Below are 26,668 nucleotides of genomic sequence, written 5' to 3' on the forward strand. Positions count from 1 at the left end.
CTGTAGGCAGAGTGGATAACTGAAAGGTTCAGAGTAGAAGTCTTTTTAAAAACAAACAAACAAAACTCCCCCAAAAAACCTTTTCTCTTACTTTAAATTGTAGATACAGAAAAGTGTGTAAAATACAAACATAAGTTTAATAGAAGTATAGCAGTGAATACTGAGTAACTGTTACCTGATCAAGACAGTGGACACGGCCCCACGTGGAAGCACCCCAGGCTCCCCTCAATCACAGTCCCCTCCTCCCCATCCCCATGGAGCCCACTACCACCCTGATGTGTCTGGGAATCATTTCTCTGCTTTTCCTATGCAAGCAACTCTTTTTTTTTTTTTTTTGGTGAAAAATTTATATTTAGATTTTGAGCCAGCTGAACTCAGTTTAGATTATCCCAATTTTGTTGGCAACATCCAAAGCACCATAGTCAGCAGCCAGTCGAACACATGCTTTCTTCTATCGGGCCTGATCAAGGTGTTGGCCTTGGCCACATCAATGTGGAAGAGCTTCTTAACAGCCTGTTTGATCTGGTGCGTATTGGCCTTGACATCCACAGTGAACTGGAGTGTACTGCTGTCTTCTATTTTCTTCATGGCTGACTCAGTAGTCAGGGGGAACTTGATGAGGGCATAGTGATCAAGCTTGTTTCTCCTGGGGGTGCTCTTACAAGGATATTTGGGCTGCCTTTGGAGACACAGACTCTTGGGTCATCGGAATGTAGGTGACATGCGGATCTTTTTTTTTTTTTTTTTTTTTTTTTGTGACTGTGCACGCCTTTTCAGCACTGCTTTCTTAACTTTCAGAGCCTTTGTTGGGCCCTACCAGGCAGCTGGGGCTGAGCTAGCTTCTTGTGGGCCACTGAGAGCCTGGCCCCAGGGGCATGGGCTTAGGGGTATGGTGGCAGCTCCCTGATCCCTCACTCAGCCAGACTGGGCTCAACTGGCCCTTTAACTGACTTCATTCATTCCACAGCTCAAGATCCATGCACTGCTGCAGGTAGCTGTGCGACATTCCGCTGTGTAGGAGTGCATCACAACCTAATAACATTGGTCTACCTGAATTGTTTCCAGTTTCTGGCTATCATGAGCAGTCTACCTGTCCCCAGGTTCACATGTGCCTCACCTGTCCAGGATGTGCCCTGTGAGTGGGACTGCTGGTTGACAGTGTATGCACGTCTTTGACTTCAGATAATGCCAACCCACTCCCAAAATGGCATTTGAGTTTATGCTTTGCATCTGTGAGCGCTTACCGCTCTGTCCTTTATCTATACTACTTTTGTAATTCTTAATTTTTATCATTCTGAGGTGTGCAGAGGTATTTCAATGTTTTTTACTCTGAAAATGAAAGCAAGTACTTTTTCACATGCTTTGTAAAAAGCATACTCAAGTTTCTTGACCATATTTCTATTGAGTTACCTGCCTTTATATTCTAGATTCTAGTCTTTTGTCAGTTACATTTTGCAAACCTCTCCTACTGTCTAGCTTGTCTTTTAGTTTCTTCATAGGACTCTGATGAAGTAAAGTTGGTTTTGTGGTGGTGGTGGTGGTACAATTTATCAGCCTTCTCCTTTATGGTTAATGCTTTCTGTATCATATGTAACAAATTCATTGCTCTTAACTATCACAAAGATATAATAAACTTGTCACGTGAAGGCTTTCTAAATTTTATTTTTCATAATTAGGTATTTATTACACCTGAAGTTGTGACAATTATTTTATGTTGTGAAGCAGAAATCAATTTCCTTTTTCTTTGTGAATCCTACAGTTGTCCCAGCACTGTTTACTAGAGACCATGCTTTTTTCCTGCTCTCTTATGCTACCTCAGTCATATATGGCGATCATATAATCTAGCATCTGAGCCAGAAAAACTTAAGAATTAAGAGAGCACTATTAAAATTATGTCAAGACAACAGGCATATCCTGGGACTGTCCTGAGCAAACCAGGATACACGATTACCCAAGTCACATGACAAGTGCCCTTATAGGCACAGTGCTGTTTCTGGTCTACTGTCTGTCCTTGCCTGAAGACCATCTGCCTTAATCAGCAGAGCTTTATAAAAGGCTGGATATCTGGTGGAGCAAGTCATTTCACTGTGTTCTTCATCTTCCAGAGGTCTTGACAAGTCTTGGCCTTTGGTATTTCCATATAAATTAGTTTCTGAGATTCCACCAAAAAAAGTTTCAGGATTTTGACGGAGGTTGCATTGAATCTACAGATCAACTGGGAAGAACTGATGTATTTATAACACTGGGTCTTCCAATCTGGGAACATGGTGAGTTGCTCTATTTTTTCAGAATTTCTTTGAAAGTGGTATACACTAATACTTCTATGACTTTCCTGGTGGGGCAGAGTCTATTAAAAAGGTTTTACAAATTCTTTTTTATTAGGTTTATTTCCTAAGTACTTGATATTTTTCATGCTCTGGTAAAAACCCGAAATCACTATAGAAATATAGGGATGGTTGGAAATTAAGAGGAACAGACTAATGTTCCAGCAAGGTTTGACTTTAAACTGAACACATTTTTCTCCCTCTCACTCTTGAAGCTTTCCACCCCTTCACTTGTTTTTCTGTAATCTTTTGTTCCAGGAATTCAGTATCGATACTTAGTAATGGGCCTTGGATGGCCGGTACTGATGCTGGTCATAAGACCACAATGAAGACATAATGAACATGGCTGGTAACATGCACCAGATTCCTATCAACACTACCTGGATGCTGTATTTTCCTATAAAATCCCTCAGCCTTTTACCTGGGTGGGTTTGCAGTTTTGAAGGCATGATTTTCCTGCTGCAGCCTCCTTTGCCTACAAAGTAATACAACTTTCAATCTTCTGTCTTTGTGTTACATATTGACTTGAGAGCAGAAAGGTCAATTTTTGACAACACACCTGATTGTTACTGGTACATAAAAACATGACTGATTTTTGTATCTAATAACTGCTACATTTTCTTATTAACTCTAATAATCTAGCTGCAGATTCTCTTGGGAGAAAATCTATGCAGACAGTCACATCACCTCTGGGGGACAGTCCTGCCTTCCTTCCCAGAAAGAAAGCGAGACACTATTACTAATTGAGCAGAAGCCTCGACACCATCCCACTGTTTTTGATTATTTCTATTAATTTAAAAGTACATCTGGAATGAGTCAAACCTCAAAAGCTTTGTAAGACAAACAACTTAGTAGGGATTTAATTGAATAATTCCAGGACAAAATAAAGAGGAAACTCTTTTTGTTGAAATAATGCAAAGCAAGTTAATTTACACATTATATTACAAATATCCTATTAACCACCTGGAATTTACTTATAGATAAATACTGGCTAATTATATGAAGCTAATTTGAAAAATAGAAAGACCAAGACAAAGCATGACTTAAAAAAAACAAAACAAAACAAGGTGGGAACCATGTTCTATTTTTTCATATAACTTAACAGTTAAAAGACTGTGAGCCTGTTTAGAAACTTTACCTCGGTGCCTCCAGAAGTGAAGATTATATCCTGAGGTTTCCCACCTATCATCTTCGCAATGTTCTCCCGAGCTGTGTCAATAATGTCCTTGGCTTTCCTACCTTGAAAGACCAAAATGGAAACTCATTAATGTCGCTTCACTAAGTCCAATAAACACATTTTAAAAGAACAACCAGACAAGGGGCGCCTGGTTGACTCAGTTAATGGAACGTACAACTCTTGATCTCAGGGTTGTGAGTTTGAGAGCCACAGTGGATTTAGAAATGACTTAAAAATACAATCTTAAAAAAAAAAAAAGAACCAGACATGAAGGGAAAACTCTAATTGGGCAATTCTAAGACAACCCATGTCCCATTAACATGAATACAATAGGCCACAACCTAGGAATATGCTGGTGAAGGGGCAGCAGCAAGATAGGACCAACTCAGTGACACCTACTGAGACTTAGTAAAAGGTGGAAGCAAATACAGGGGGACTCCCGGGAACCCTAAAATCCCCGAAGATGTGGTCTTCTTCTTACCGGATGCTACAGGAGAGGGGAAGCTGTGGCCATCTGCCTTGCTCCCCATTCATCAAGACAGGAGGGTGAAGGGATGAAATAATTTGCTTAAGATCACGCTGCAAAACAACAAAAATAAGCAAAAAGAATGCTCATGACTCCTCAACACAAGGTCCAATGCCGCATCTCTCAGTGCAGGTCCCTGGGTGCATGGGAGGTCACTGCCTCAGGGACAGATCTGCTGTCACACGGGGCCACACACCCCATCTATCACCCAGTTTCACTGGCTGGCACGAAAGAAGGGATCAAACTGTGTGTGGCAGAGAAAGGAAGACTTCAGGTGGGAATTCTGACAATGTCAATGTCAATTCTTACTTGGTCTATTGGATCAATAGTCTCCAAAGTTTGTTGACTATTCAGATCTACTTGTTAAAAAAAATTTTTTTTTTGATAGCAGGCACCACCAAATCAATCCATCCATCCTACATAAATAGAAATGTAAAATCACGTGGTACATGGTAAAAATCAACATATAGAGTGATTCACATACTCCTTAAGACTACTGTATAGGTTTTACTTCTAAGTAGTGAAGGTGTGTGGAGTTTGGTAAATCTAGTCATTCTGGTGATGTGTAAAAAGACTCTAAGAAATGTCGATCAACGTGGGCGGGAGGCTGCCCAGCAGCCACCCTCAGCGCTTCTTGGGTGCCGCTGGAGCCCTGTCCTCCACACACACTCACTTCTGGGCTTCCTGCAAGAAGGAAGCCTTCTTCCTGGGCAATCACTGCTGCTGTTTGGAACAGGACCCCCCAAAACCTTCTCCAACACCCTTGGAGACCTTCACATAAGTGCCTCACAGGATTTTCTTTTCAAAAATGGGTTTCATAAGTCACCTATTATTTTGCAAATGCTTCCCTTTTTACACTTAATCAATGAGTCTTAGAGAACTTTCTAGATGAGGGCTCACAGGGCTGCCCCACCAGCACTCCGCGGCCAGGAGAGGAGTCAACATGAGGACTGCCCAGTCCGAGCACTCAGGCGGCCTTGGAGGAACTGAACCTCTAGGACGCCGCCGGCGGGGACAGGACATGGCGCAGCCACTGTGGAGAGAGGACAGCGGTTTCTTAAAAAGTCAAATATGCACCTGCCACGTGACGCAGCCATCCTGGTCCTAGGTATTTATGACAGTTATTATTTACTGAGAAAAGAGAGCAGGTGTCCGCAGCTTGGCTACCCCAGTGGTGTTACTTAGAATAGCCAGAAACTGGAAACAGCTCAAAGGTCCAGCAACAGAGGAAGGTCCGAACACACTGGTGCATCCATACAGAGGAGCACTGTGACCAACGTGGCTGAATCTCAAAATAACTATGCTGGCTGAAAGCAGCCAGGCAAAAAGCCCTGTAAGATTCCATTTCCGTGAAAATATAGAAAACACACACTAATCCTTACCAGTAGTTGCCTGGGGATGGTCCAGGGAGAGATTACAAAAGGGAATCCCAGGGGACTTTGGGGGTCCGTGGCAATGTTCACTCTCCTGGTGATGATTTCGAAGTTATCAAGTTGTAACTTTGCCTCTGTGGTTCCACGTACGTTAATCACACCCCACCGAGGCTGCCGGAGGGGGACGGGGTCTGTGTTGCAGTGTCTCTTCCACACTGGTGCGGAGGAAGTAAACTGAGTCCTGGGAACATGAGCTACTGGAACACTGTCTACTCTGGAGGCAGGAGAACTGCCAGAAATGACCTCTGGTTGCTCTTTTCATTTACTTACAATTTGTATTTTCAAAAGGGATCTAATGGCACCAGAAGCATATGCAAGGAGATTAGAATGGGAATGGGAATGAGATGCTGTCCCTGGGTTAATGTTCAGTCCCTGGGGCGGGGGGATGTCCTTGTTCTTAGAAGACACTGCTTAGGTATTTAGGAGTGAAGTCTGTTCGCAACGTACTTTCAAATGATTCAAATAAATGGGGCAGAGTAGTAATGCTGGAGAAATCCAGGTAAAGGAAATGCAGGTGCTCCTTATACTGTTATTTCAACTTTCCTGCAGGTGTTATGTTCCAAAATAGAACTTGGGCACAAGGAGTTAAAAGAAACCAACCAACCCATGATAGGTTTGCTGGCAGTGGTTCTTTCCCCCAGTCCAAGGTAATCATCTAGTCTTCTCTCTTTAAAAAGTAATATTCTTGGGACGCCTGGGTGGCTCAGTGGTTGAGCGTCTGCCTTGGGCTTAGGGCATGATCCCAGGGTCCCAGGATCGAGTCCTGCGTCAGGCTCCCCACAGGGAGACTGCTTCTCCCTCTGCCTCTCTGTCTCTCATGAATAAATAAATTAAAAAAAAAAGTAATATCCTCAATTGAGGAAATTGGAATATGGCCTGAATTTCAGAGCCAGGTTCTCAGGTTTGATGATGGTAATGTGATGCGATAAAGTCCCTTTTCTCTCACACACACATAGGTGATAATCTATCACGCTGCCTGCAACTCATTCTCAAAGGCTCATGAAAAAGCAGTACATTTAGAAAGAAAGAGACCAGAGATCGAGGTAAGGGCAACACTGTTGGATCTAGGAAGGAGACACCTGGGTGTCCGTTTTCTTACTCTTAAATTTCTGGAATGTTTGAAGTTGTTGGTGTAACTAAATGTAAAGGGTGGTTGGTAACTGTAACTGACATTAGAGAAGACTCTGAACTCCTGGCTTTCAGGATGCAGGACGGATAGTAAGAGGCGCACGGGGCTCCCATGATCCGTTAAAGCAACCCCTCTTCACTTGGCCGTTCCTCACACCAGAGCCCCTCTACCTACCCCCCTGCCAGCAATGGCCTGTTCCTCCTTTCCCTTTCCCATCTCCACCCCTCTTCCCATTGCCTCTGAACTCCCTGCAATCAGGTGTTCTGCTTGCTGGCCTCCCAAACCTACTCTGCCCAAGGGCCCTGTGTTCTAGATCCAGGTCCCCACCTCCTTCCCTGAAGGGGAGTGGCTCTCCCCTTCCTGCTCCTCCTCTTCCCCCTCCTTCCTTTGTTCCCCCTCCTCCTCTGAGTCCCTTGCTGGGCGGGGCTCCAAATCCAGATGGCAGACAGCCCCAAGCTCAGGCCACGTCCTCCCTCCCTCCCTCATCTACTCAAAACTAAAGAATCAGGGTGGCACTGCAGACTCCACTCGCTCCACCTGGGTAGCCAGAGCATCTGAAACTACACTTGTTCCATGCCGAATGCATGATTTCTCCCCCGAAATGTTCCTCTCAGCCTTTTCTATCTCAGTAAATAAATGGTGAGTCCTTCCAGGGGCCTGGTGCCAAAAGCTTTGGCTCTTGCCGTTCTCATACCGCATTATGCAACCCATGAGCAAATCCTGTAAAGCTCTGCCATCAAAAATGCCCGGAATCTTGCCCCACCTCTGCACTGCCCAGACAACAGCCCCATCAAGGCCACTGCCGAAATATTCTCCTAGCAGGCTCCCAACTCCACTGTCCCCACCGTGGTCCATTCTCCAGGCAGTGGCCAAAGTCATGCCCTGACAACCCAATACACGTCGTACCCTGTGCTTTATAGCTCGCCAGAACAGGGCCTGGCATGAAGTAAGTACTCAACCAATACTGGTGAAATCAGCTATTCTCAAAGTGTCATTTGGGGAGCTCTTGGGGCAGGTACTTTCTGGAGTCCACAAAGTCAAATCTGGCTTCATCATAAGACTAAGGCCTCGCTTGTGTTTTTATATTCATTTTCTGGAAAGTATACAGTGATGCCTTCCAGAGGCTACATGATGTGAATATTGCAATAGATTGGATGCAGGAGCCGGTATGGGAATCCAACTGTCTTCTGTTTAGACAGACATTAAAGAGATTTTCAAACACGTACAACAATGACATTCTTCTAAATTTGTTCTGTTTGGGAAAGGATAGGTTCTTTTCATAGAGATGTTAACATGTAGTGGACTTATTGTTATTTTTAATGAATTCATAAATACATATTTATTTAAAGTTTCTCAATTTTACGCTCTAGTATCTACACATATAGTACTTATGAACAAAAGCTCTTTGGAGTTCTTAATAAGTCTTAAGAGTGTAAAGGGGTTGTGACCCCGAAAATTGGAGAACTGCGGGGATGAACCATATCATTCCTCTGCTCAGAGTCTTCTGGATACTGCGCCTGTCAGATGTAAGCTGGGTATTCACAGTGGCCTCTACAGTCCTACATGGCATTGTCCCCTGAACCTCTCAGACTCCCATGTCCACCTCACGAAAAGAAAATACTCAAAACCTCCCACAATTCTCTCAAAAATAACTGTGGTGGAAGTGTCTGGTGTGCATCTCATCTGTGCTGGTGCTGCTGGTTGTCCACTCCTCTTCCACTCTCCCCCTTTTTTTTTTTTTAATTTATTTCTTTATGATAGTCATCAGAGAGACAGAGAGAGAGAGAGAGAGACAGAGAGAGAGAGAGGCAGAGACACAGGCAGAGGGAGAAGCAGGCTCCATGCACCGGGAGCCCGACGTGGGATTCGATCCCGGGTCTCCAGGATCGCGCCCTGGGCCAAAGGCAGGCGCTAAACCGCTGCGCCACCCAGGGATCCCTCCACTCTCCCTTCCTACCACGGTGACATTTGCAGCTGGCTCCTGGCTGAATGAAGACCACATCTACAGTAAGAAATTCTCAGGTTAATTAAGAATTAAGATTTCATTTCCTAACTTCCACTGCAGTTGGAATGCCAAGGCATGGCCACAGGACCAACCTCTGGCAGTGGGTTATAAGCCAGAGTGGTACACGCAACTTCCAGAAGTGTTATGGAGGCCTCACACATCCCCTTCTCCTCCTCTCTCTTCCCTTCCCACAGGCTGGAGTACTCATGTGATGGCTTGAGCTGGAGCAGCCATTGTGACCCCAAGAGGAAAGAGTGCGTGGAACATGGGAGGCAATAGAAGGAATCAGGGTCCCTGGTAATGGCTGTGTGACTACCTGGGCCCTAGGCTGGCAAAGACATAACCTTCAACCTGCTTAAGCTACTGTTACTTGGGGGATTTCTGTTTCTCACAGCAAAACGACATATTTTCCACATTTGTTCATCTAGTTTGTCTTTAGGGGGTGGGTATGAGAAACAAAGGAACCATACTGCACATCATGTTTTATAACATGCCTTTCCCACTTGAACCAGGGGCTGCTACTTTGCTTCTAGGTCATCGCTATAGTCTACACCATGGCTCTGACAGGCTCCAGAAGTCCACTTAGGGCTTCAGCATACTTAATGTGATCAGTCCTTGACCGATAGACACTGAGGTTATTTCCAGCTCTTTACTATGATGAGCAAGGTAGTGATAAACATCTTGGGTATCTAAACTCTTCCCACACGTCCTTAACATTTTCCCTAAAATAAATTCTCCTGGGGGAATTATAATCATTATTAAATCATAATATAGTGAAAATAATTAAGCCATTCTATCATTAAGGTGGTTTTCTATCTTTTTTCCCCACTTCTACTTGAGTACCAACCAGGGAATGGCAATGCATACGTTAGTTCTGATTCTTAAAGAAATGAAGGCTTTCAGGGCAACCTAAAAGCCACTGACAGGTTTCATCAGATCAAGAAGGGGAGTTTTTCCTTTGGGGTTATTCCTAAACCTGTTTATGAGACATGTTTTCTATTAGCATTTAATTGTCCTCCATATTTTCAGGTTCAATGCATCAGAGAGTACAATTTACTACTGGATACAAGGCAATGTCCAGAAGATAAGCCAAAATACATGTACCAAATAAACCAATAAATAAGTTAATGAATAACTAGTCCCTGATACTGGAAGAGCTTTTAGTTATGAAGCTTATACCAAATAGGTTTGAAACCCCATGAAAGCCTGTAAAGTTGTATGTAAGTATCAAAGTATCCTGGGGCTTGCCCACAGTCTCCCCCTGAAAGCTCTTTTGCTTCATCAGAATCTACAGTTAAGATACTTTATCTTGATTATCTTTGATATGCATCAAATAAGCAAGGTACGATTGGCCTACCATCTGAAAAACATAATGTAACCATGACGTAAAAGTACTGATTTGAAGCAAACTGTTTTCCAAAACGGTCAATTGAATAATCCACATGAAAATAAGAATACATGGGAAATAAGAATATTTTTATTATAATGAAAATCAAGAATTTGAATGTAATTATCTCATGAGAAAAAAAGGCCAGGATTATATGCAATCCTGATGATTTAAAAGATCTATTTTGCAAATTTTGTAGGGATCAAGTGAGAGCCAGACATGAAAGGGTTTTAATTAGTAGTGTTATTACAGATGGCTCTTAATAAGACATCTTTTTCATCTGGGTAAAGGGGACAGGAGAGTGTGTTGAAAATGAAAGGTTATGGGATCAACAGACTCAATGTACAAGTCTGGACTTCCCTGAAAGCCAACCAAAAATTACACCTCAGGTTTGCAGTTAACAGAAAATCTATTCAAAACCAAGTGATCATGTGTGGTGTACAATTTCCCTAAGAGCACCTCTGCCCCCCATATCTCCGGATCTGTGAGCGCCTTCTAGGATTACCTGCTGGGTAAGGACTGCTGGGATTTCCCCAGGCTTCCCTCATGGCCTCGGTCATGGCCTGGATGACTTCTGGCTCAAGGGGGGTGGTTGCATTATAGTCCATATAAACTTTCCTGCTGGAAAGAAAACACAGATGTGCCCATTAAGGAAAGGGAGATGGAATGTGGACACACAGCTTCACTGTCACCCCAGTAGGAGCAGATACGGTCAAGGGCAGGGTGCTCCTCTGCAGAAACACCAGGCAGCCGTCTAGCAACTGTACTTGGGAGATCTCCCAATCTTCATGAATTATGGAAAAGGTATGCATAGTTTCCAATCATCTAAGATTTGCTAGTTTCCCTTATAATCCCTAGAGCACCCACTTAGGTTTTCAAAACTTGTTTCCACCCCTTGGTAGGACCCATGGCCCCCTGAGCCTTGAAGCCTACCTGACTGCTCTGAAGGACAGATGTGCCTCCTGTCCTCCAGGTGGAAGGAGGGGAAGCATGCATGACCAGGGAGCCCCATGTTCCCGAGGGCTCTCTAATTTCATCGGTAGTTATTTTTTATTGCTCTGTAATTTCTGGGCTGGGGGAAGGCTCAGACGATCTGGCCGCCCATTCCTCGCCAGGCCCTCCTGTGTGCTCCCTGGGCCTGGACAGGCCTACTTCTCCTCCCTCCCTCAGTTCCCCATGCCCAGCGTGACCGCACCCTGCTACCCCACTTTCCTTCTTTGCTCCATCTTGACTTTCTTGTGAAGCTCCCCACAGCTCTAAGTAAAATTACAGCCACCAGTCCCCTTCTTCCTTCCTCTGTCTCCCCAGGCATGCCTCGGTGTGTGACACACTAGCCTTGTTTACTGTCCACCTCAGTAGAGAGTAATGGGTCAGCTCCAGGGGCTCAGAGCTCTGCCAGTTGCCCTCACTGCTCCGCCACCAGCACTGAGAGCAAGGGCCGGCATGCAGCAGGGGCTGGGTTTACGGGAGAGCCAAATGTCACAGAAAAGCACACCTCCTGAAAGATCCCTCCTAAGTAAAAATGTATCTGTACATCTTACCAATAACAGAAACCTTCAGAGGCTTTCATATATATACACACACAGTAGGTAGTCCTGCCTAAATACTATTAATTTACCTGATCTTTAAACCAGTAACAGTGTTTAAACAAAGCCACACAAAAATTCAAATACAATTAGCAACATGGCTGTTAAAATACAATTTTGTTTTTTTTAAACCACATTGTTTTATTTTTTATTTGTTTAGCACCATTTATTAAGTGATCTCAGCTGTTGTTGTAGCTGCTGTGTATCAGCCTGTTCTTAAAACATAAAATGCTCTTCCAATTCCTCTTGTCCAGGACAGAAGGATCTTCCAGGTAGCACGCCAACAGAACAAGAGACTCCGATGACGCCAGCTTTAATGATGGTGCCATCCAGAGAGGGAGAGAGAGGGTCATGGCACATTCAACCGCGGCTTCCAGAGGTTTTGAAAAAGGAGCCTTTGGGGGCCCAGCCTGCCTGGCATTTTGATGCCGTCGGTGTGGGTTTTGTACTCCATCATGGTGTTGGGAGGTAGGTTAAGCCCTCGCCCAACGGCATCCCGGATGCGGGCTGTGGTTGCTTGGTCACTGGCAGTCTTATTCCATATTGAAATAATGTCCTCCTGAAACCGGACAGAGACCACAGCCCCACAGATCTCCTCCCCAACCGTGAACTGTTCCCCCAGCATGGCCAGGATGAGATTCTCCCAGCAACGGGATGCCAAGTCTTCCGCAGTCGAATAATCCACTTGCCACCATTTTTATTTGCATCATCCTCCCACATGGGCTTAATTCCTTCTTTGAAGAGATGGAAGTCACTGGGCCTGTCAGGTCTCCGGGACGTACCATGTGGCTGTAAAGCCTCCAGAACCGCTCCACAGAGGCAAAGGTGCCGATCTGTCTGATAGTCTGTCCATAGCTCTGTGAGCTGGTGGGACGGCCGGGGGTTCTTCTGGAGACCAGAAAGGAGGGTCACTGCAGGGGATGCTCTGCCGGCCCAGGGACAACAGCCTTCCTCTTACTGCTGCCCTGACTTTTGTCTCGTTCCGTTTTTTCCTTCTCACCATCTTTCTGTGGGCTGTTTTCTCCATTCTGATCATGGTCCCCACTGTCATCATCTTTCAATGCGTCGAACTTGTTCATCCTCTCACCGCCGCCGTCGCCACTGCCTCATGGAGTGACTTCCGCTACGCCGGGCCACACTGTGCTTTAAATGCAACATCTTGGCTATAGCGGGGGTAGGTCACCCTATAGGTTGAAGGCTTTGGGAAGTCTGATCTGCCTCTGGGCACCCTTGGCCCTTTCCGCACAGGGGTCCTGCTGTGATTTAAATCCACAGGTGCCCTCACTTTTGCTCTCCCTTCCTAGAAGGACCCGTTTCCTCAAGCTGCTAGTGTCCGTTCTGCGAACACAGCTTTGCAATCTGCTGGCACATTGAAACATTTATGGCTTGAATTTCAGATCAACATCTTATAGGTAACTTGGCTCCCTTATTTGCTTCTTCCTTAGAATGCTGCCAATACTGGATGGGAAAGCTAGACTATAATGCTCATAACCAAAATGTAAGAAGATAGAGTGACTGTTTTTCGCTGTCTCCCTCGGGGGCGTTTTCCCAGCTCCCCATGCTCAGGTTCAACCAGAGCAGACTGTCTCCTGAAAGAAATGCTCAGATTTAGGCCTGGACCCAAACGTTAAAGACACACACACTCCTCACATTCTGGTGGAAAGAGCGAGAACCTCTCACCGACAGGAACATGCATGGTTCCAGTGGGTTGAAGCTACCCACTGGCCTGCTTTCCTGCCGCTCGGGCAGGGGCTGGGAGGCCTCTCCCTCCGTCCCCCCACCTTCAGCAGTGCACCTGCCAGTCCCGCTGCTCCCGTCTCTGCCCCACTTCTCTGTGCCCGGGCTGCCAGCGCTCTGGACCACACACTGCCTCTCCCTCCCAGACCTTTTTTTTTTTTTTTTTTGTATATTTTTTTTTTGGAGTTGAATTTGCCAACATATAGCATAACACCAGTGCTCATCCTGTCAAGTGCCCCCCTCAGTGCCCGTCACCCAGTCACCCCATCCCTCCACCCACCTCCCCTTCCATCACCCCTTGTTGGTTTCCCAGAGTTAGGAGCCTCTCACGTTCTGTCTCCCTCTCTGATATTTCCCACTCATTTTCTCTCCTTTCCTTTTATTCCCTTTCACTATTTTTTATATTCCCTGAATGAATGAGACCATATGTTTGTCTTTCTCCAATTGACTTACTTCACTCAGCATAATACCCTCCAGTTCCACCCACAGTGAAGCAAATGGTGAGTATTTGTCGTTTCTAATGGCTGAGGAATATCCCATTGTATACATAGACCACAGCTTCTCTATCCATTCATCTGTCAACGTACACCCAGGCTCCTTCCGCAGTTTGGCTATTGTGGAAATTGCTGCTAGAAACATTGGAGTGCAGGTGTCCCGGCATTTCTGTATCTTTGGGGTAAATCCCCAGTGGTGCAATTGCTGGGTCATAGGGCAGGTCTATTTTTAACTCTTTGAGGAACCTCCACAGAGTTTTCCAGAGTGGCTGCACCAGTTCACATTCCCACCAACAGTGCAAGAGGGTTCCCCTTTTCCCACATCCTCTCCAACATCTGTTGTTTCCCATCTTGTTCATTTTCCCCATTCTCACTGGTGTGAGGTGGGATCTCCTGGTGGTTTTGATTTGTATTTCCCTGATGGCCAGTGATGCAGAGCATTTTCTCATGTGCATGTTGGCCATGTCTATGTCTCCCTCTGTGAGATTTCTCTTCATGTCTTTTGCCCATTTCATGATTGGATTGTTTGCTTCTTTGCTGTTGAGTTTAATAAGTTCTTTATACATCTTGGAAACTAGCCCTTTATCTGATCCGTCATTTGCAAATATCTCCTCCCATTCTGTAGGTTGTCTTTTAGTTCTGTTGACTGTTTTTTTTTTTTTTTTGCTGTGCAGAAGCTTCTTATCTTGATTAAGCCCAACAGTTCATTCTTGCTTTTGTTTCTCTTGCCTTCATGGACGCGTGTTGCAAGAAGTTGCTGTGGCCAAGTTCAAAAAGGGTGTTGCCTGTGTTCTCCTCTAGGATTTTGATGGAATCTTGTCTCACATTTAGATCTTTCATCCATTTTGAGTTTATCTTTGTGTCTGGTGCAAGAGAGTGGTCTAGTTTCATTCTGCTGCACGTGGCTGTCCAGTTTTCCCAGCACCATTTATTGAAGAGACTGTCCCAGGGCAGTTTACACGTTTAATGCAATCCCTATCAAAATACCACGGACTTTCTTCAGAGAGTTGGAACAAATAATCTTAAGATTAGTGTGGAATCAGGAAAGACCCCGAATAGCCAGGGGAAAACTGAAAAAGAAAACCATAGCTGGGGGCATCACAATGCCGGATTTCAGGCTGTATTAATTACAAAGCTGTGGGCATGAAGACAGGGTGGGACTGGCACAAAAACGGACACATGGATCAGTGGAACAGAGTAGAGAAACCATCCAGAAATGGGCCGTCAACTACTATCCGACAAAGCAGGGAAGACTCTGCCCTGGAAAAAGGAGAGTCTCTCCAATAAATGCTGCTGGGAAACTTGGGCAGCCTCCCAGACTTTTCCGCAGGATTCCCAGCGCCTCCGGCGGCCTCTCCGGCCGCACCCCCGCCCCCGAACCCCTGGAAGGCGTCGCGGAGTCCGTCCCCAGCTCGGGCTCCGCGGGCTGCCCCGGGCCTGGGCGGCCGCTCTTCCCCCCGGGCACCTCCGCGGAGCCCCCCCCGGCCGCGCCCCCGCGTAGGCCTCCAGCCCCGCGCCGGACCCCGACCCCGACCCCCGGGCGGACCCCGCCGCGGAGCCCCCCGCCTCCCCCTCCCCCATCGCCCCCGTCCGACCCCCGGCGGCGCCCCGAGGGCTTCCCGGAGGAGAGCGCCGGCCGCTTCCCCCCCCCGCGCACACCTGTCGGGCGGGCTCTTCTCCCCGGGGCCGCGGGGGTGACTCGCCGCGCGCCCCCGCGCGTCCCTGCCGGCCGCCGCCGCCGCCACCGCCTCCATCCCGCCCCGCCGCGACCCACACGCCGCGCGGGCTCCCGGGGCGCCTCCCGCAGGCCGGGCGGAGGGGGCGGGGCCGCGGGGCCGGGCCGCCTCCGGATTGGCTGTGCCCCGCACCCAGACCAATAACGCGGCTGGCCCAGGCGGGCTGCCGATTGGCTGCGCGCGGTCAGGTGACGGGCTGCGTCACGGGGGCGGGGGCGGCGTGGACTGCGGGCTCCCGGGAGCGCTGCACCGCGCGGGTCGGCTCGGCCAGTCGGTCCCCGCCGGACCCCGGGCCCGGAGCTGACCCACGGCGGCGGCGTCGCAGGGCGCGGGGGCCCCGCCTGCAGCTTCCGCGGGGGTCTGTGGCTTGGGTGACGCGCCGGCGGCGGGAGGGTGCGCGGGGGCCCGAGCTGGGGACGGGGCAGGGGCCTGGGGTGGGGCTGCAGGGGAGGGCTCGAGCGGGGACGGTGCAGGGGCCTGGGCGGGCGACAGGTGCAGCGGACCCCGGGCGGGCGGAGGAGCGCGGGTGGGGGCGCAGGGACGAGGGCTCGAGCGAGGACGGTGCAGGGATCTGGGCGGGCGACAGGTGCAACGGATCCCGGGCGGGCGGAGGAGCGCGGGTGGGGGCGCAGGGACGAGGGCTCGAGCGAGGACGGTGCAGGGATCTGGGCGGGCGACAGGTGCAACGGATCCCGGGCGGGCGGAGGAGCGCGGGTGGGGGCGCAGGGACGAGGGCTCGAGCGGGGACGGTGCAGGGGCCTGGGCGGGCGACAGGTGCAACGGATCCCGGGCGGGCGGAGGAGCGCGGGTGGGGGCGCAGGGACGAGGGCTCGAGCGGGGACGGTGCAGGGCCTGGGTGGGCGACAGGTGCAGCGGACCCCGGGCGGGCGGAGGAGCGCGGGGTGGGGTGCTGCGGAGGAGGGCTCGAGCGGGGACGGTGCAGGGCCTGGGCGGGCGACAGGTGCAGCATGACCCCGGCCTGCCGGTCGCCCCGCCGTCTCGGAGCCCAGAGCACGTGCCCCGCGGTAAGCACCGTCACGCATTGAGTAACTTAACCGTGGTAAACCGCGAGTGGGCACTGTTGGGAGGAAATCGAGACTGTAGGGGTTCAGCGTCTTCCCCAAGTTCACACGGCGATGAAGGAGCCAGAATTTGAGTTCAGGAATGCTTTATCAAGAAGCTGAATTGTAATCGGCTTTTGAAAGACTTGAGCTCCTTTTGGGGTCCAGGAGTTGTCTCTTCCAGCTCTGCAAGTGTCTGCATTTCTGGTTCCTTCTGTCCTTTCATTCTTGCTTGCATACCGAGCCAGTGACTTGGCAGTTGCGACCACAGCAAAGGACACACTGAAAAAAATAAGATTTTATTTTATTGATCAGAGACAGAGAGAGAGGCAGAGACAGAGGCAGAGGGAGAAGCAGGCTCCATGCAGGGAGCCCGATGCGGGACTCGATCCCGGGTCTCCAGGATCAGGCCCCAGGCCAAAGGCAGGCGCTAAATCACTGAGCCAACCCAGGCTGCCCTGAAAAAAATTTTTTTAAAGGATTTATTGATTCATTTGAGAGAGTGTGAGTGGGGGAGGGGTGCAGGGAGTGAGAATCTCAGGCAGACTCCCCACTGAACACAGAGCCCCTGGGGCTCCATCCCACAACCCTCAGATCCTGACCTGAATGAGGCCAAGGGTCCGATGTTTAAATCCCAAGGACACACCAAAGTTTAAGAAGCCAAGAGCTCCACAGGAGCTCAAGGATAATCCATAGGGGAGAAAAGGAAAGGGAATTAGGAAAGAATGAGAACAGATGAGAGTGTAAAGTGCAGCTGAGATGACGTGGGAAAGTGTCTTCCTTATAGGGGGACTAGGGGGCACTGGTGCATTTAGTACCAGAAGCTTTAGGACAGCAGTGAGGAGAGGGCAGGAAAGTGTGCCCTGAGTTGCCGGGTGAATGGGACAGGAAAGAATGAGGACTGTGGTCAACTCTATCCCAGAGGATGAGCGGAGAAAGAGCCGAAAAGAGGAGAGAGGAGTACACGACTAAGGGAAATGCTGTAGAACACTAACTTGTTTATATGCTGCGGGGCGGGGAGGGGGGAAGAGGGGGAGCTCACAAGGCCCCTGAGATAGGAGAGGAGAGCCAAGGTCCTGCAGGTGATGAAGAGCAAGGGTGGGTGGGGGACGTCGGAAGGTAGGGGGCAGGTTTCCTTCTCCAGATCTGCAGGGAGGGCTGTGTGGATGGGAGCTGGAGGGCGCCCAGGCACGGCTCACAGGTGATTCGCCAATTAGTAGTTAGAGGGTTTGTGGTTCTGGATGGATGTAGTGAGTGTCGTGGAGTCTGAGACAAGTCAGAGAAGATAGTGCCCACGTGGCTGGGGATAGAGGCCTAGAAAGAACGGAGGGCCCGTTGCTGAGGCAACTAAAGGCGCTGTGTGGTGCAACACGGAGCCACCACCACGCTCTTCCTCGAGGGCTGCTCCAACCTGCCGCAGGAAGTCGTCATTACCAAGGTAAGTGCTCAATAAAGACCAGACATTGGGGCAGCCCGGGGGCTCAGCGGTTTAGTGCTGCCTTCTGCCCAGGGCGTGATCCTGGAGACCCGGGATCGAGTCCCACGTCGGGCTCCCTGCGTGGAGCCTGCTTCTCCCTCTGCCTGCGTCTCCGCCTCTCTGTGTGTGTCTCTCATGAATAAATAAATAATTTTTTTTTTAAAAAAAAGGACCAGACATTTGGTGATGGGGGTGGTGGTGGTTACCTTAGCAGGGAGCCTGCTTCTCTCTGCTGTGCTCTTTGTCAGATAAACAAAATCTTAAAAAGATCAAACATTTGAGGAATGCGATCTCCATGAAAACGAGATCCAAAGAGCAACTCATGCCCGAGGGCAAAAGTAGCGGAGCTTCCAGAATTGGTCTCCAACAGATAAGTGCACTGCTGGGATTTTCTTCTTAAAGGTAGTTATGAAACAAATAGATGTTGAACAAAAACTATAATCAAGTTTTATTTTTTTTAAGGATTTTATTTATTTATTCATGAAAGACACACACAGAGAAGCAGAGACACAGGCAGGGGGAGAAGCAGGCTCCATGCAGGGAGCCCGACGTGGGACTTGATCCCGGGTCTCCAGGATCACGCCTTGGGCTGAAGGCAGCGCCAAACCACTGGGTCACCGGGGCTGCCCGCTAATCAAGTTTTAAATAGTCCGCCTGGGACGGGTGGAAGGAAGAAGGAATAGAACATAAGATTTTTAGGGCTGTGAAAGTGTTTTGAACAATACAGGCGTACCTTGTTTTACTTCTCGATTTATTGTGTTTCTCAGATAACAGGTTTGTTTTTGCTGTTTATACAAACCGAAGGTTTGAGCCTTTGGTGGGGAAGTCACTGCAGGTGGGGAGGGGGGTGCTGGCGGGCGGGAGGGACAGTAGGGGAACCAGGGTTCCAAGCAGAGCCTGAAGTTGGGCCCAGGTCACGCCCTCCCATGGGACAGCGTGACGGGGAGCAGCTGCTTCCCACGGACAAGCAGGGAAGGTGGTTTCCCGAGACGGAATCCGTCTGGGTGACGCACCGGGAAGGCCGCTGTGGTGACGGCGGAGGACCGCGGTTCCCTGCGCTCCGGGGACAGAGCGGCGGTCGCAGAGCCGGGCTCCAGGCCCGGAGGACGTTCTCCTGCAGGCGCAGCGCCGTCCAGCAGCGCCACACGCACCAGGGAGGCCGCGAGGGGAAGTCAAGCCACGCGCAAATTGTCGTCTGAGTTCAGGAAGCCGCCACACGCCACGGCCTGGGCCCCACCCGGGCCCTCGGCGGCAGGGACATCGAGGCGGGACCTGCTCCGGTGCAGGGACAGCGGCTCGCTGGGCGCTCCGATGGGGCCAGCATTTTTTTTTAAATTTTTTTATTTATTTATGATAGTCACACACACACACAGAGAGAGAGAGAGAGGCGCAGAGACACAGGCAGAGGGAGAAGCAGGCTCCATGCAGGGAGCCCGACGTGGGATTCGATCCCGGGTCTCCAGGATCGCGCCCTGGGCCAAAGGCAGGCGCCAAACCGCTGCGCCACCCAGGGATCCCGGGGCCAGCATTTTATAGCAGCGAGGTGGCTTTCAGTTACGGTGTGGACATTGCTTTTTTAGACCTAGTTCTGTTGCACAGCTGACAGGCTGCAGCGTTGCGTAAAATGTAACTTTTATCTATAGTAGGAAGCCAAAAAATTCATCTGACTCCCTTTATTGCGATACTCGCTCTACTGTGGCGTTCTGGAACCAAGCCAGCAGTATCTTGGAGGTAAGCCTGTACTATCACCACGGGTACATTTTAGTATATATTTGTGAACCCCCAGCGAAAAACTGGATTTTGGGTGACAATGATGTGTTAATGGAGGTTCATCAGGTGTAACAAATGTTGCATCTGTGCGATGTCTGCAGTGGGAGAGGTCACGCATGACGGCGGCGGCAGGGGTATATGGGAGCTCTGCTTTCCACCCAGTTTGGCTGTGAACCTAAAAGTGCTCTAAAAAATAAAGTCTAGGGATCCCTGAGTGGCGCAGCTGTTTAGCGCCTGCCTTTGGCCCAGGGCGCGATCCTGGAGACCCAGGATCGAATCCCACGTCGGGCTCCCAGTGCATGGAGCCTGCTTCTCCCTCTGCCTGTGTCTCTGCCTCTCTCTCTCTCTGTGTGTGTGTGTGTGTGTGACTATCATAAATAAAAATTAAAAAAAATAAAAAAATAAAAAATAAAGTCTATTAAAAAGAATACAATAGGTGGGCTGAACAGAATAGCCACAAAGGGCAAATTACTGAGCTGAATGCCCCAGCCTTAGAATTCTCTTAGATGATTGTTCAAAAGCACAAAGGGATGAAAAATTCAAAAGAAAAATCTATGCAGTCCAGCGATTTTCAAAGGGGAGTGACTTTTCCTTCCACGGGACATTTGGCAATGCCTTAGAGATGTTTTGGTTATCATAACGGGGCAGGGGGTAGGTGCTTCTGGGATCTAGTGAGTGGAAGCCACTAATACCCTCCAGTGCACAGGACTGGCCACCAGGTCACAGTGCTGAGGGTGAGCCCCTGGCGTGTGCGTCTACTTGCCATTTGGGATCATATTCCTTCTGTCTTGTCGTTCACAGTTTCTCCTAGTGCTAATCTACTGGTATGACTTCACTCAGTTTGTTTTTTGTTTTGTTTTAGATTTTATTTATTTGAAAGAAAGAGCATGAGCCAGGGGTGGGGAGAACAGGACAGAGGAGCAGAGGGACAGAGGGGGAGGGAGAAGCAGATGCTGAGCAGGGACCCTGGGATCACGACTGGAGCTAGAGGCACATGCCTAACCCACTGAGCCACCTAGGCACTCCGACTTGTGGTTTTTTGTTTTTTTTGTGTATTAAAGATTTTATTTATTCATGAGAGAGACACACACATAGAGGCAGAGACACAGGCAGAGGGAGAAGGAGGCTCCCTGTGGGGAGCCCAGTGCAGGACTCCATCTCAGGACCCCAGGGTCATGCCCTGAGCCAAAGGCAGATGCTCAACCACTGAGCCACCCAGGTGCTCCTTTATTTGTATTTTTATTTTTTAAAACAGATTTATTTATTTTAGAGAGAGAGAGAGATTCCATGTGTGTGCCAGCAGGGGAAGGGGCAGAGGGAACAGGAGAGAATCGCAAGCAGACCCCATGCTAAGTGTGGATACTGATGCAGGGCCCTCTCCCATGACCCTGAGATCCATGACTTGAGCTGAGATGGAGAGTTGGCTCCCTAACCGACCGAGCCACTCAAGCGACCCAGGTTCTGGATTTTTAAAATTCTTGTCTTTGTTCTGGGATGCAGTTCATTTGAAATAACTGGATCACTTTAAGGCTTGCTTTTAAGATATTTGGGTGGGACGAGTGCGGCCTTTAACTGTTACTGTGCTAGTCGTCTCCCCAGCTCACCGTGAATCACAGGTGGATCACAAATCCATTCTGGCTCATGGGAATGTAGACTAGTCCTGGCCTTGTATCAACTCAAGGGGGCATTTTCTCTTCTCTTCGGGGGGTGCTGTTCCCCACTGTCGGGCAGTTTCCCGGGTGCACTGCTAGTCAGTACCCGGGGGCCGGCCTGAGAGGACCCGCTGCAGGTCTCCGGAGCTCCCTCTCTGTGCAGCCCCCTCTGCTGGGAACTCGAGCTCCCCTGGCCTTGCTACGTAATTAGTTCCGTCTCAAGCTGGGTTCCACCTGGGTCTCCCCTTCCCGGGCAGGTCTCCCTCAGGATCGCTGTCCTGCTCAGTCTGGGATCTGATGTCTGGAAACTGTAGTACCGTCTAGATTGTCCGGGTTTCGCTTGTTCGAATAGGAGGGCTCCCCAGCGCTGTCAGCCCATCTTAGGCTGGTGCAAGTGCCCTCTGCCTGTTCCTTCCCTTGATGGCTCCTTTGTGGCTCTCCTGCACGGCGGGAGAACTTATCCAGTTTGTCCCCACACCATCTTTATCTTTCCAGCATCTGCCCTGCCCTGCTGTGGAGGTGTTGCCACAGCTTCGGTTCCATCCTACCGTCCTTTCCTTTTGGCCTGTTGCCCCCTTAGGACTTGATTCCAAGTCAAAGATGCAGTTCACTGCATTTTCCTAAACGTGTTTCCCTGCCCCCTACCCCCGCCTGAAATTTTTTCTTTTAATCCTACAGTCCATTTCCAGCATCCAATTCATCCTGTCTGCCTGACATCTTTTCTTCCCTGCAGTATTTGTTCACAGTCCCATTTACTCAAGCAAAGCAGGCTGTTCAGACTCGGCAGCTGCAGCTGATGGAAGGGTGGCTTGCTCACCTCTGTGGTAGCTGGAAAAGAAGAGTCTTGTTAAAGGCTGCAACTGGTGGCTCATCAATTTTACAAGAAGTTGGGATTTTACACTAAAAAAATTCTGGGTGATTTTGATAAACCTGCACAAAGTCCTATTTAGCAGGAATATGATTTTTTTTCCACAGTGGGTCTTTAGAGAATGAGAGTGAGGGGTAAGAGAGCAGCCCTAGGGAACAGTGGGGCGTGTCCTCTGGACACATGTAACACATCTTAGTGGTCACCACTGTCTGAGAGTTTGCCCTCTGGGATTTTTTTTTTTTTTTTTTTTTTTTTTTGCTAAACTCCAGAGCCCAGCAGAAGGGTTGTTCAGTCTGTTCCTGCTGCCATTCAAGGAAGACGCACCAGCTCTGCCACCAGGTGCCCCAAGACTCCGCCAACTGGTCTGGCTGCAGCCAAGTCACGGGGAAGGATGCTTATTTAAAATAAATACCTAAAGGCTAAGGTACATGTTCCTCTTAAAAACTATATATTCAGAGTATTTTAGCAACTGCAAATGGTCGGAATGAGCCTCTCCAGTTTCTTCATGGACTTCTGGATTGCAGCGACTTCTCTAGCAGGCGCACCACCTGGCTTAGTCTGTGGTTAGTAGGAATCAGGAACGGCCCTCTAAGGCTTTCAGTGCTTGCAGAGGATGCTGGATAGAAGGGGGGGGTCTTGTTGAGCAGGAGCCGAGGCACTGCACCTGGGCCAGAGCCCTGCAGCAGCCCCAACACAGTGGGTGAAGATAACACAGACGAGCAGCGAGGAGCACGGCCGGAGCAGCACCTAACACGGGAGTCCCTCACGGAGACGGCAGAGGGAGGGGACTCCCAGGTGGTAGGTGGTGTGCTTGAAGGAAGGTCAGAGGGGGGATGTGAGCCTCTTCCTTCTGACAAGTCTATCCTGGGACTGTTTCCTTGTGAGCTTGAAAACATGCTGCTGACATAGCAAACTTGAAGCGGTCGAGCTATGGGGACCCAAGTGGATACGGGAAAAGTCCCGGAGCTTCGTGTCCCCGGGGTTTTCTCCACTCCTATCTGGCCCCGGGGCTGGCTCAGTATACCCACCCCTGGCAGATGGGAAATCCACTATCACCAGGGTGGTGGGCACATCGACTAGGGTCAGAGTGCGGAGACGCCAAGAAACCAAAAAGGCCTGGAAACCAGGGTTCTGCAGCCACCAGAAGAAGCCGTGAGCCCCGCTGGCCAAGTAGCCAGCACAGTACCGGTTCTCCACGGCGACGGGCCAGGTTGGGTGTGTGCTCAACAAGATAGGGGAAGGGGGGCAGGGCTCTGAGGGATTTCCACTGGACAGAAAGGGATGACTCTGTAATGTGGAAAAAGGTTTTTTGAAGAAATTACTTGACCTCTGATAAAGTATTTCTCTACTGTGTATTTCTCTACATTTTGAGGTCAGAATTCACAGCTGTCCGTCCCAGTCTTGTCCAGAAGGCACATTCCTTTACCTACAATATGCGTGTTTCCATTCACCCGTGGGCCTGGTATCACTGCTGCACCTCCACCTGCACCACCAGCTGTGCGGCCTGGGAGCTGCCCGACAGTTGTAGATGTGCCAGGACTCAGGCCCGGGGTTGCCCAGGCAGAGAACCACGTGCCCTGGGTCCCAGGGGCAGAACCCTGGCATGTGGGCAGGCCAGCGGCTGGTCTGCTGACCCCAGCAGCACGAGCCAGCCCCGTGTCCAGCTGACCCGTGTCCTGTGGCCCTGGGCAGAGCTCCAATTAAAAGTGTGTAAGCTGCCGTGCCCCTCCCGGGCTTCAGGAGGTGAGGGGACTGTTCCCCCGTGGGCCCTGAGCCTCCAAGAGGCCACCGTGCCCTGGCTCCAGCCCCACCTTCCTGCTCTGTGCACCAGAGATATCCCTGAGGTCAGGGCTCCCCGCAACCTAACAGGCACAACCCCTGACGACACCTGGGAAGCATGGCCTACGTTCCTCCCCTGCCGATCTCCTATCAGAAAACTGTATTATAAATTAAGAACCGCAGATCAGACTGGGTAGAGGGGAGATCCAGAGGCCAAAGGAGGCGGTCAGTTAAAGGTGGGTGTGCCAGGCAGGCAGCAGGTGGAAACCACACAAACATTTATTGTGCATTTGATTTCACTGGTTCAGACGTCTAAATGCCAGAGTAAATCCGTTTGCCTGCTCAGCGCTCCTACTCTGAAGTGCATTGGCCTGACTGTGCTACGTGCCACCGCCGATCCCCGGCCTGGGCGGCTCCCCACGGACGCCGAACCGCAGCAGAGTCCGAGGCCACATCTGCGGTCTGCGGCATCAGACTCCGGAGGGCTGACTGGCGGTACCTCTGCCCTCCCTGGGCTCCCCCACGGGCTGCTGTGGAAACGCCACCCCCCCCCCCGGCTGGTGGGGCTCCAGCCAGTCTCCTCGGGCCAGCAGCTGAGAAAGGGCTCCCTGCTTTTTCTCTTTTTCTTTTTAAAAAATCAGACAGAGCTAGTAGCTTCAAGGAGTTCCAAAACTTCCTCACCCCATCTGGACCCAAAAGCAAGAGCTGATTTTTAAAAGCCAAATTCCTGTTTCAGTTGGACAGAAGGAATAATGGGTCTTTCATATTTTCTTTGTATTTCTCTTCAATAGTTGCTTGACCCAACATCTGTCTGCTCTATACAATGAAAATACAAACTAAATGAGAATAGAAAAAAATAATTAAAGCATTAAATTGTACAAATTACAAATCTGTTCCAAAATATACTTACATTAAATAAAATACGCATTTCAGTAAGAGATCTACAGTGAATGACTGTGCGTTCTGGGAAGCTTCAGGACACCTAGGCGGGGCCGGCATCCGTGGAGGAGCTAAGAGAATGTGCATCCAATCACAGTATGCAGCAGGGTTCTTAGGGCCCATCCGCGAGCTACACTGAACACATCATCATCACTTGTGCGGGGGAGGATTTTGGTTGGGAAAAGGGGAAGAAGCAAGCGCTAGCCTCAATTCTGAGTTCATTACAACTTCTGGAATCTCATCAATAGCCTATACAGTACAGTTTCCAAAAAGTAAACATGTTAAGGTAAGCAGACAACTCTTTAGAACCCCAAACGCATTTTCTTGCTGTATTTATGTGGGACTCTCCATCTACAATGGGCAGTCGTCAAGAGGTTCTTCCTCAGGACAGCATGGTCACAGGATGCGGATGACCCTGTGGGTCTCAGGGGAGCGCGAGGACTGGGGACGGGAGCTCCCTCGTGGTTGTTGGAGACAAGCCTACAACACAGTCCACAGCCCCACCGTCTCCTCCTCCTATCATCTGGCGTAACGCTTAATGTAGTCTTCCACTTTATTCCGGAAGTCCTCCTGTGGAGCGGGAGAGGGGGATCAGGGAGAGAAGGAAAAGGGGAGCGAGTTAGCAACGAAACACTTCCAGACAAGTAGGACCCACCCAAGCCCAGGAGCCACTGAGGAGCCGCTGAGCTCTCGAGAGCCTAGAGCTTAGGAAGGACGAGGACTCCAACTGCACCCCCCACCCCAACCCAGCTGCTGGGGCTGTAGGACCATCAGAGGCCCAGGGAGTGGAGTGTTGATTCCCTACTCCTCCAGGTGCCTGCTGTGTGCAGAACGCCGCGTGCAGGACGCTGTGCCACTGTGCTGGGAGGGTTGGGGTGGGGACCCAACACAGAAGCTCTGAGCGGAACAGAACCCGAGACTGCTTGCTTTGGAGATGTGGAAAGTGAGGCCCATAGTGTGGTGCAGGTGACAATGTAGGTCAGGACGGGGCTCTTGACCTCAACTGGGGATGAGCCATACCTGCTGTTCTCCAGAGACCCCTATGTCCAGATCATCTTCCTAGAACCACCCCCCAGACCTTGTAGACTATTCAAAACATGCCCACTTCTCATGGTGATGACCTTGCCCACAGAGGGCTTGCTGCAAAGCTCCCTCTGCAGGCATCGAGCAGAGGCCACCTGGGCACCTGGCCCAACTCCTCTGGTGAAGAGGTGGTGTGGCCCTCAGGGTCTCCAAGCCAGTATGGGCAGGAAGTGCCCCAGGTGTGCCCCTTGGGTCTAACGTTAGGACCTAAGTTCCTTGGCCTTGCAGGACTAGGCAAGGGCCCCAGGGACCACAGGCACCAGGAGGGACTTGGAGCTTGCCCACCTAAGAACACATGCATTCAGCATTCAGGACACTGTGATCTGACAGGTGGAACTTAACCCTCTTACTCCTACAACACAGCTGCTAGGTCACTGCTGGCCGTGGGGTCACACTGCTTCAGTTCCATCATGGTCCCATCACGTGACAGGGAACACCAAGGGCCCCCAGCACACGCAGAGGGCACAGCAGAGCCCCTGGTAGGTGCTGCACTGGCTGTGCCTTC

The 26,668-nt window shown here is 49.9% G+C and overlaps 2 protein-coding genes, 2 long non-coding RNA genes and 1 pseudogene across 6 annotated transcripts in view; 2 read left to right on the forward strand and 3 right to left on the reverse strand.

Annotated features, from left to right (window-relative positions):
* SCLY (selenocysteine lyase) overlaps positions 1-15,599 on the reverse strand; it is a 41,634-nt gene extending 26,035 nt beyond the window's left edge. The window contains exons 1-3 of one of the 3 annotated variants that reach the window (XM_055300160.1): positions 15,458-15,599; positions 10,487-10,599; positions 3,463-3,563 (exon numbers count right to left, since the gene is read on the reverse strand). In XM_055300160.1, coding sequence (XP_055156135.1) covers positions 3,463-3,563; positions 10,487-10,599; positions 15,458-15,552 — 309 coding nt within the window. In that variant the 5' untranslated portion in view covers positions 15,553-15,599. Of the gene's footprint in view, positions 1-3,462; positions 3,564-3,982; positions 4,081-10,486; positions 10,603-15,457 lie in introns of those variants that run through there. The other 2 variants (XM_055300159.1, XM_055300161.1) reach the window with 2 other exon arrangements.
* Positions 2,030-9,926, forward strand: LOC129493722 (uncharacterized). The gene is made up of 3 exons (XR_008661197.1): positions 2,030-2,267; positions 6,010-6,107; positions 8,789-9,926. It is a non-coding gene; the product is annotated as an uncharacterized LOC129493722 (long non-coding RNA).
* LOC129493718 (eukaryotic translation initiation factor 4E type 2-like) lies at positions 11,718-13,463 on the reverse strand (annotated as a pseudogene).
* Positions 15,600-16,386: 787 nt separating the features above from the next.
* On the forward strand, positions 16,387-24,244 carry LOC129493721 (uncharacterized). Its single transcript, XR_008661196.1, has 3 exons — positions 16,387-18,033; positions 19,716-19,803; positions 22,632-24,244. It is a non-coding gene; the product is annotated as an uncharacterized LOC129493721 (long non-coding RNA).
* Positions 24,245-24,982: 738 nt separating this feature from the next.
* UBE2F (ubiquitin conjugating enzyme E2 F (putative)) overlaps positions 24,983-26,668 on the reverse strand; it is a 54,674-nt gene continuing 52,988 nt past the window's right edge. The window contains exon 10 of the mRNA XM_055300162.1: positions 24,983-25,650. Coding sequence (XP_055156137.1) covers positions 25,600-25,650 — 51 coding nt within the window. The 3' untranslated portion in view covers positions 24,983-25,599. The remainder of the gene's footprint in view (positions 25,651-26,668) is intronic.

The sequence above is a fragment of the Nyctereutes procyonoides genome, unplaced genomic scaffold, assembly GCF_905146905.1.
Source record: "Nyctereutes procyonoides isolate TBG_1078 unplaced genomic scaffold, NYPRO_anot_genome, whole genome shotgun sequence".
Classification (NCBI taxonomy): domain Eukaryota; kingdom Metazoa; phylum Chordata; class Mammalia; order Carnivora; family Canidae; genus Nyctereutes; species Nyctereutes procyonoides.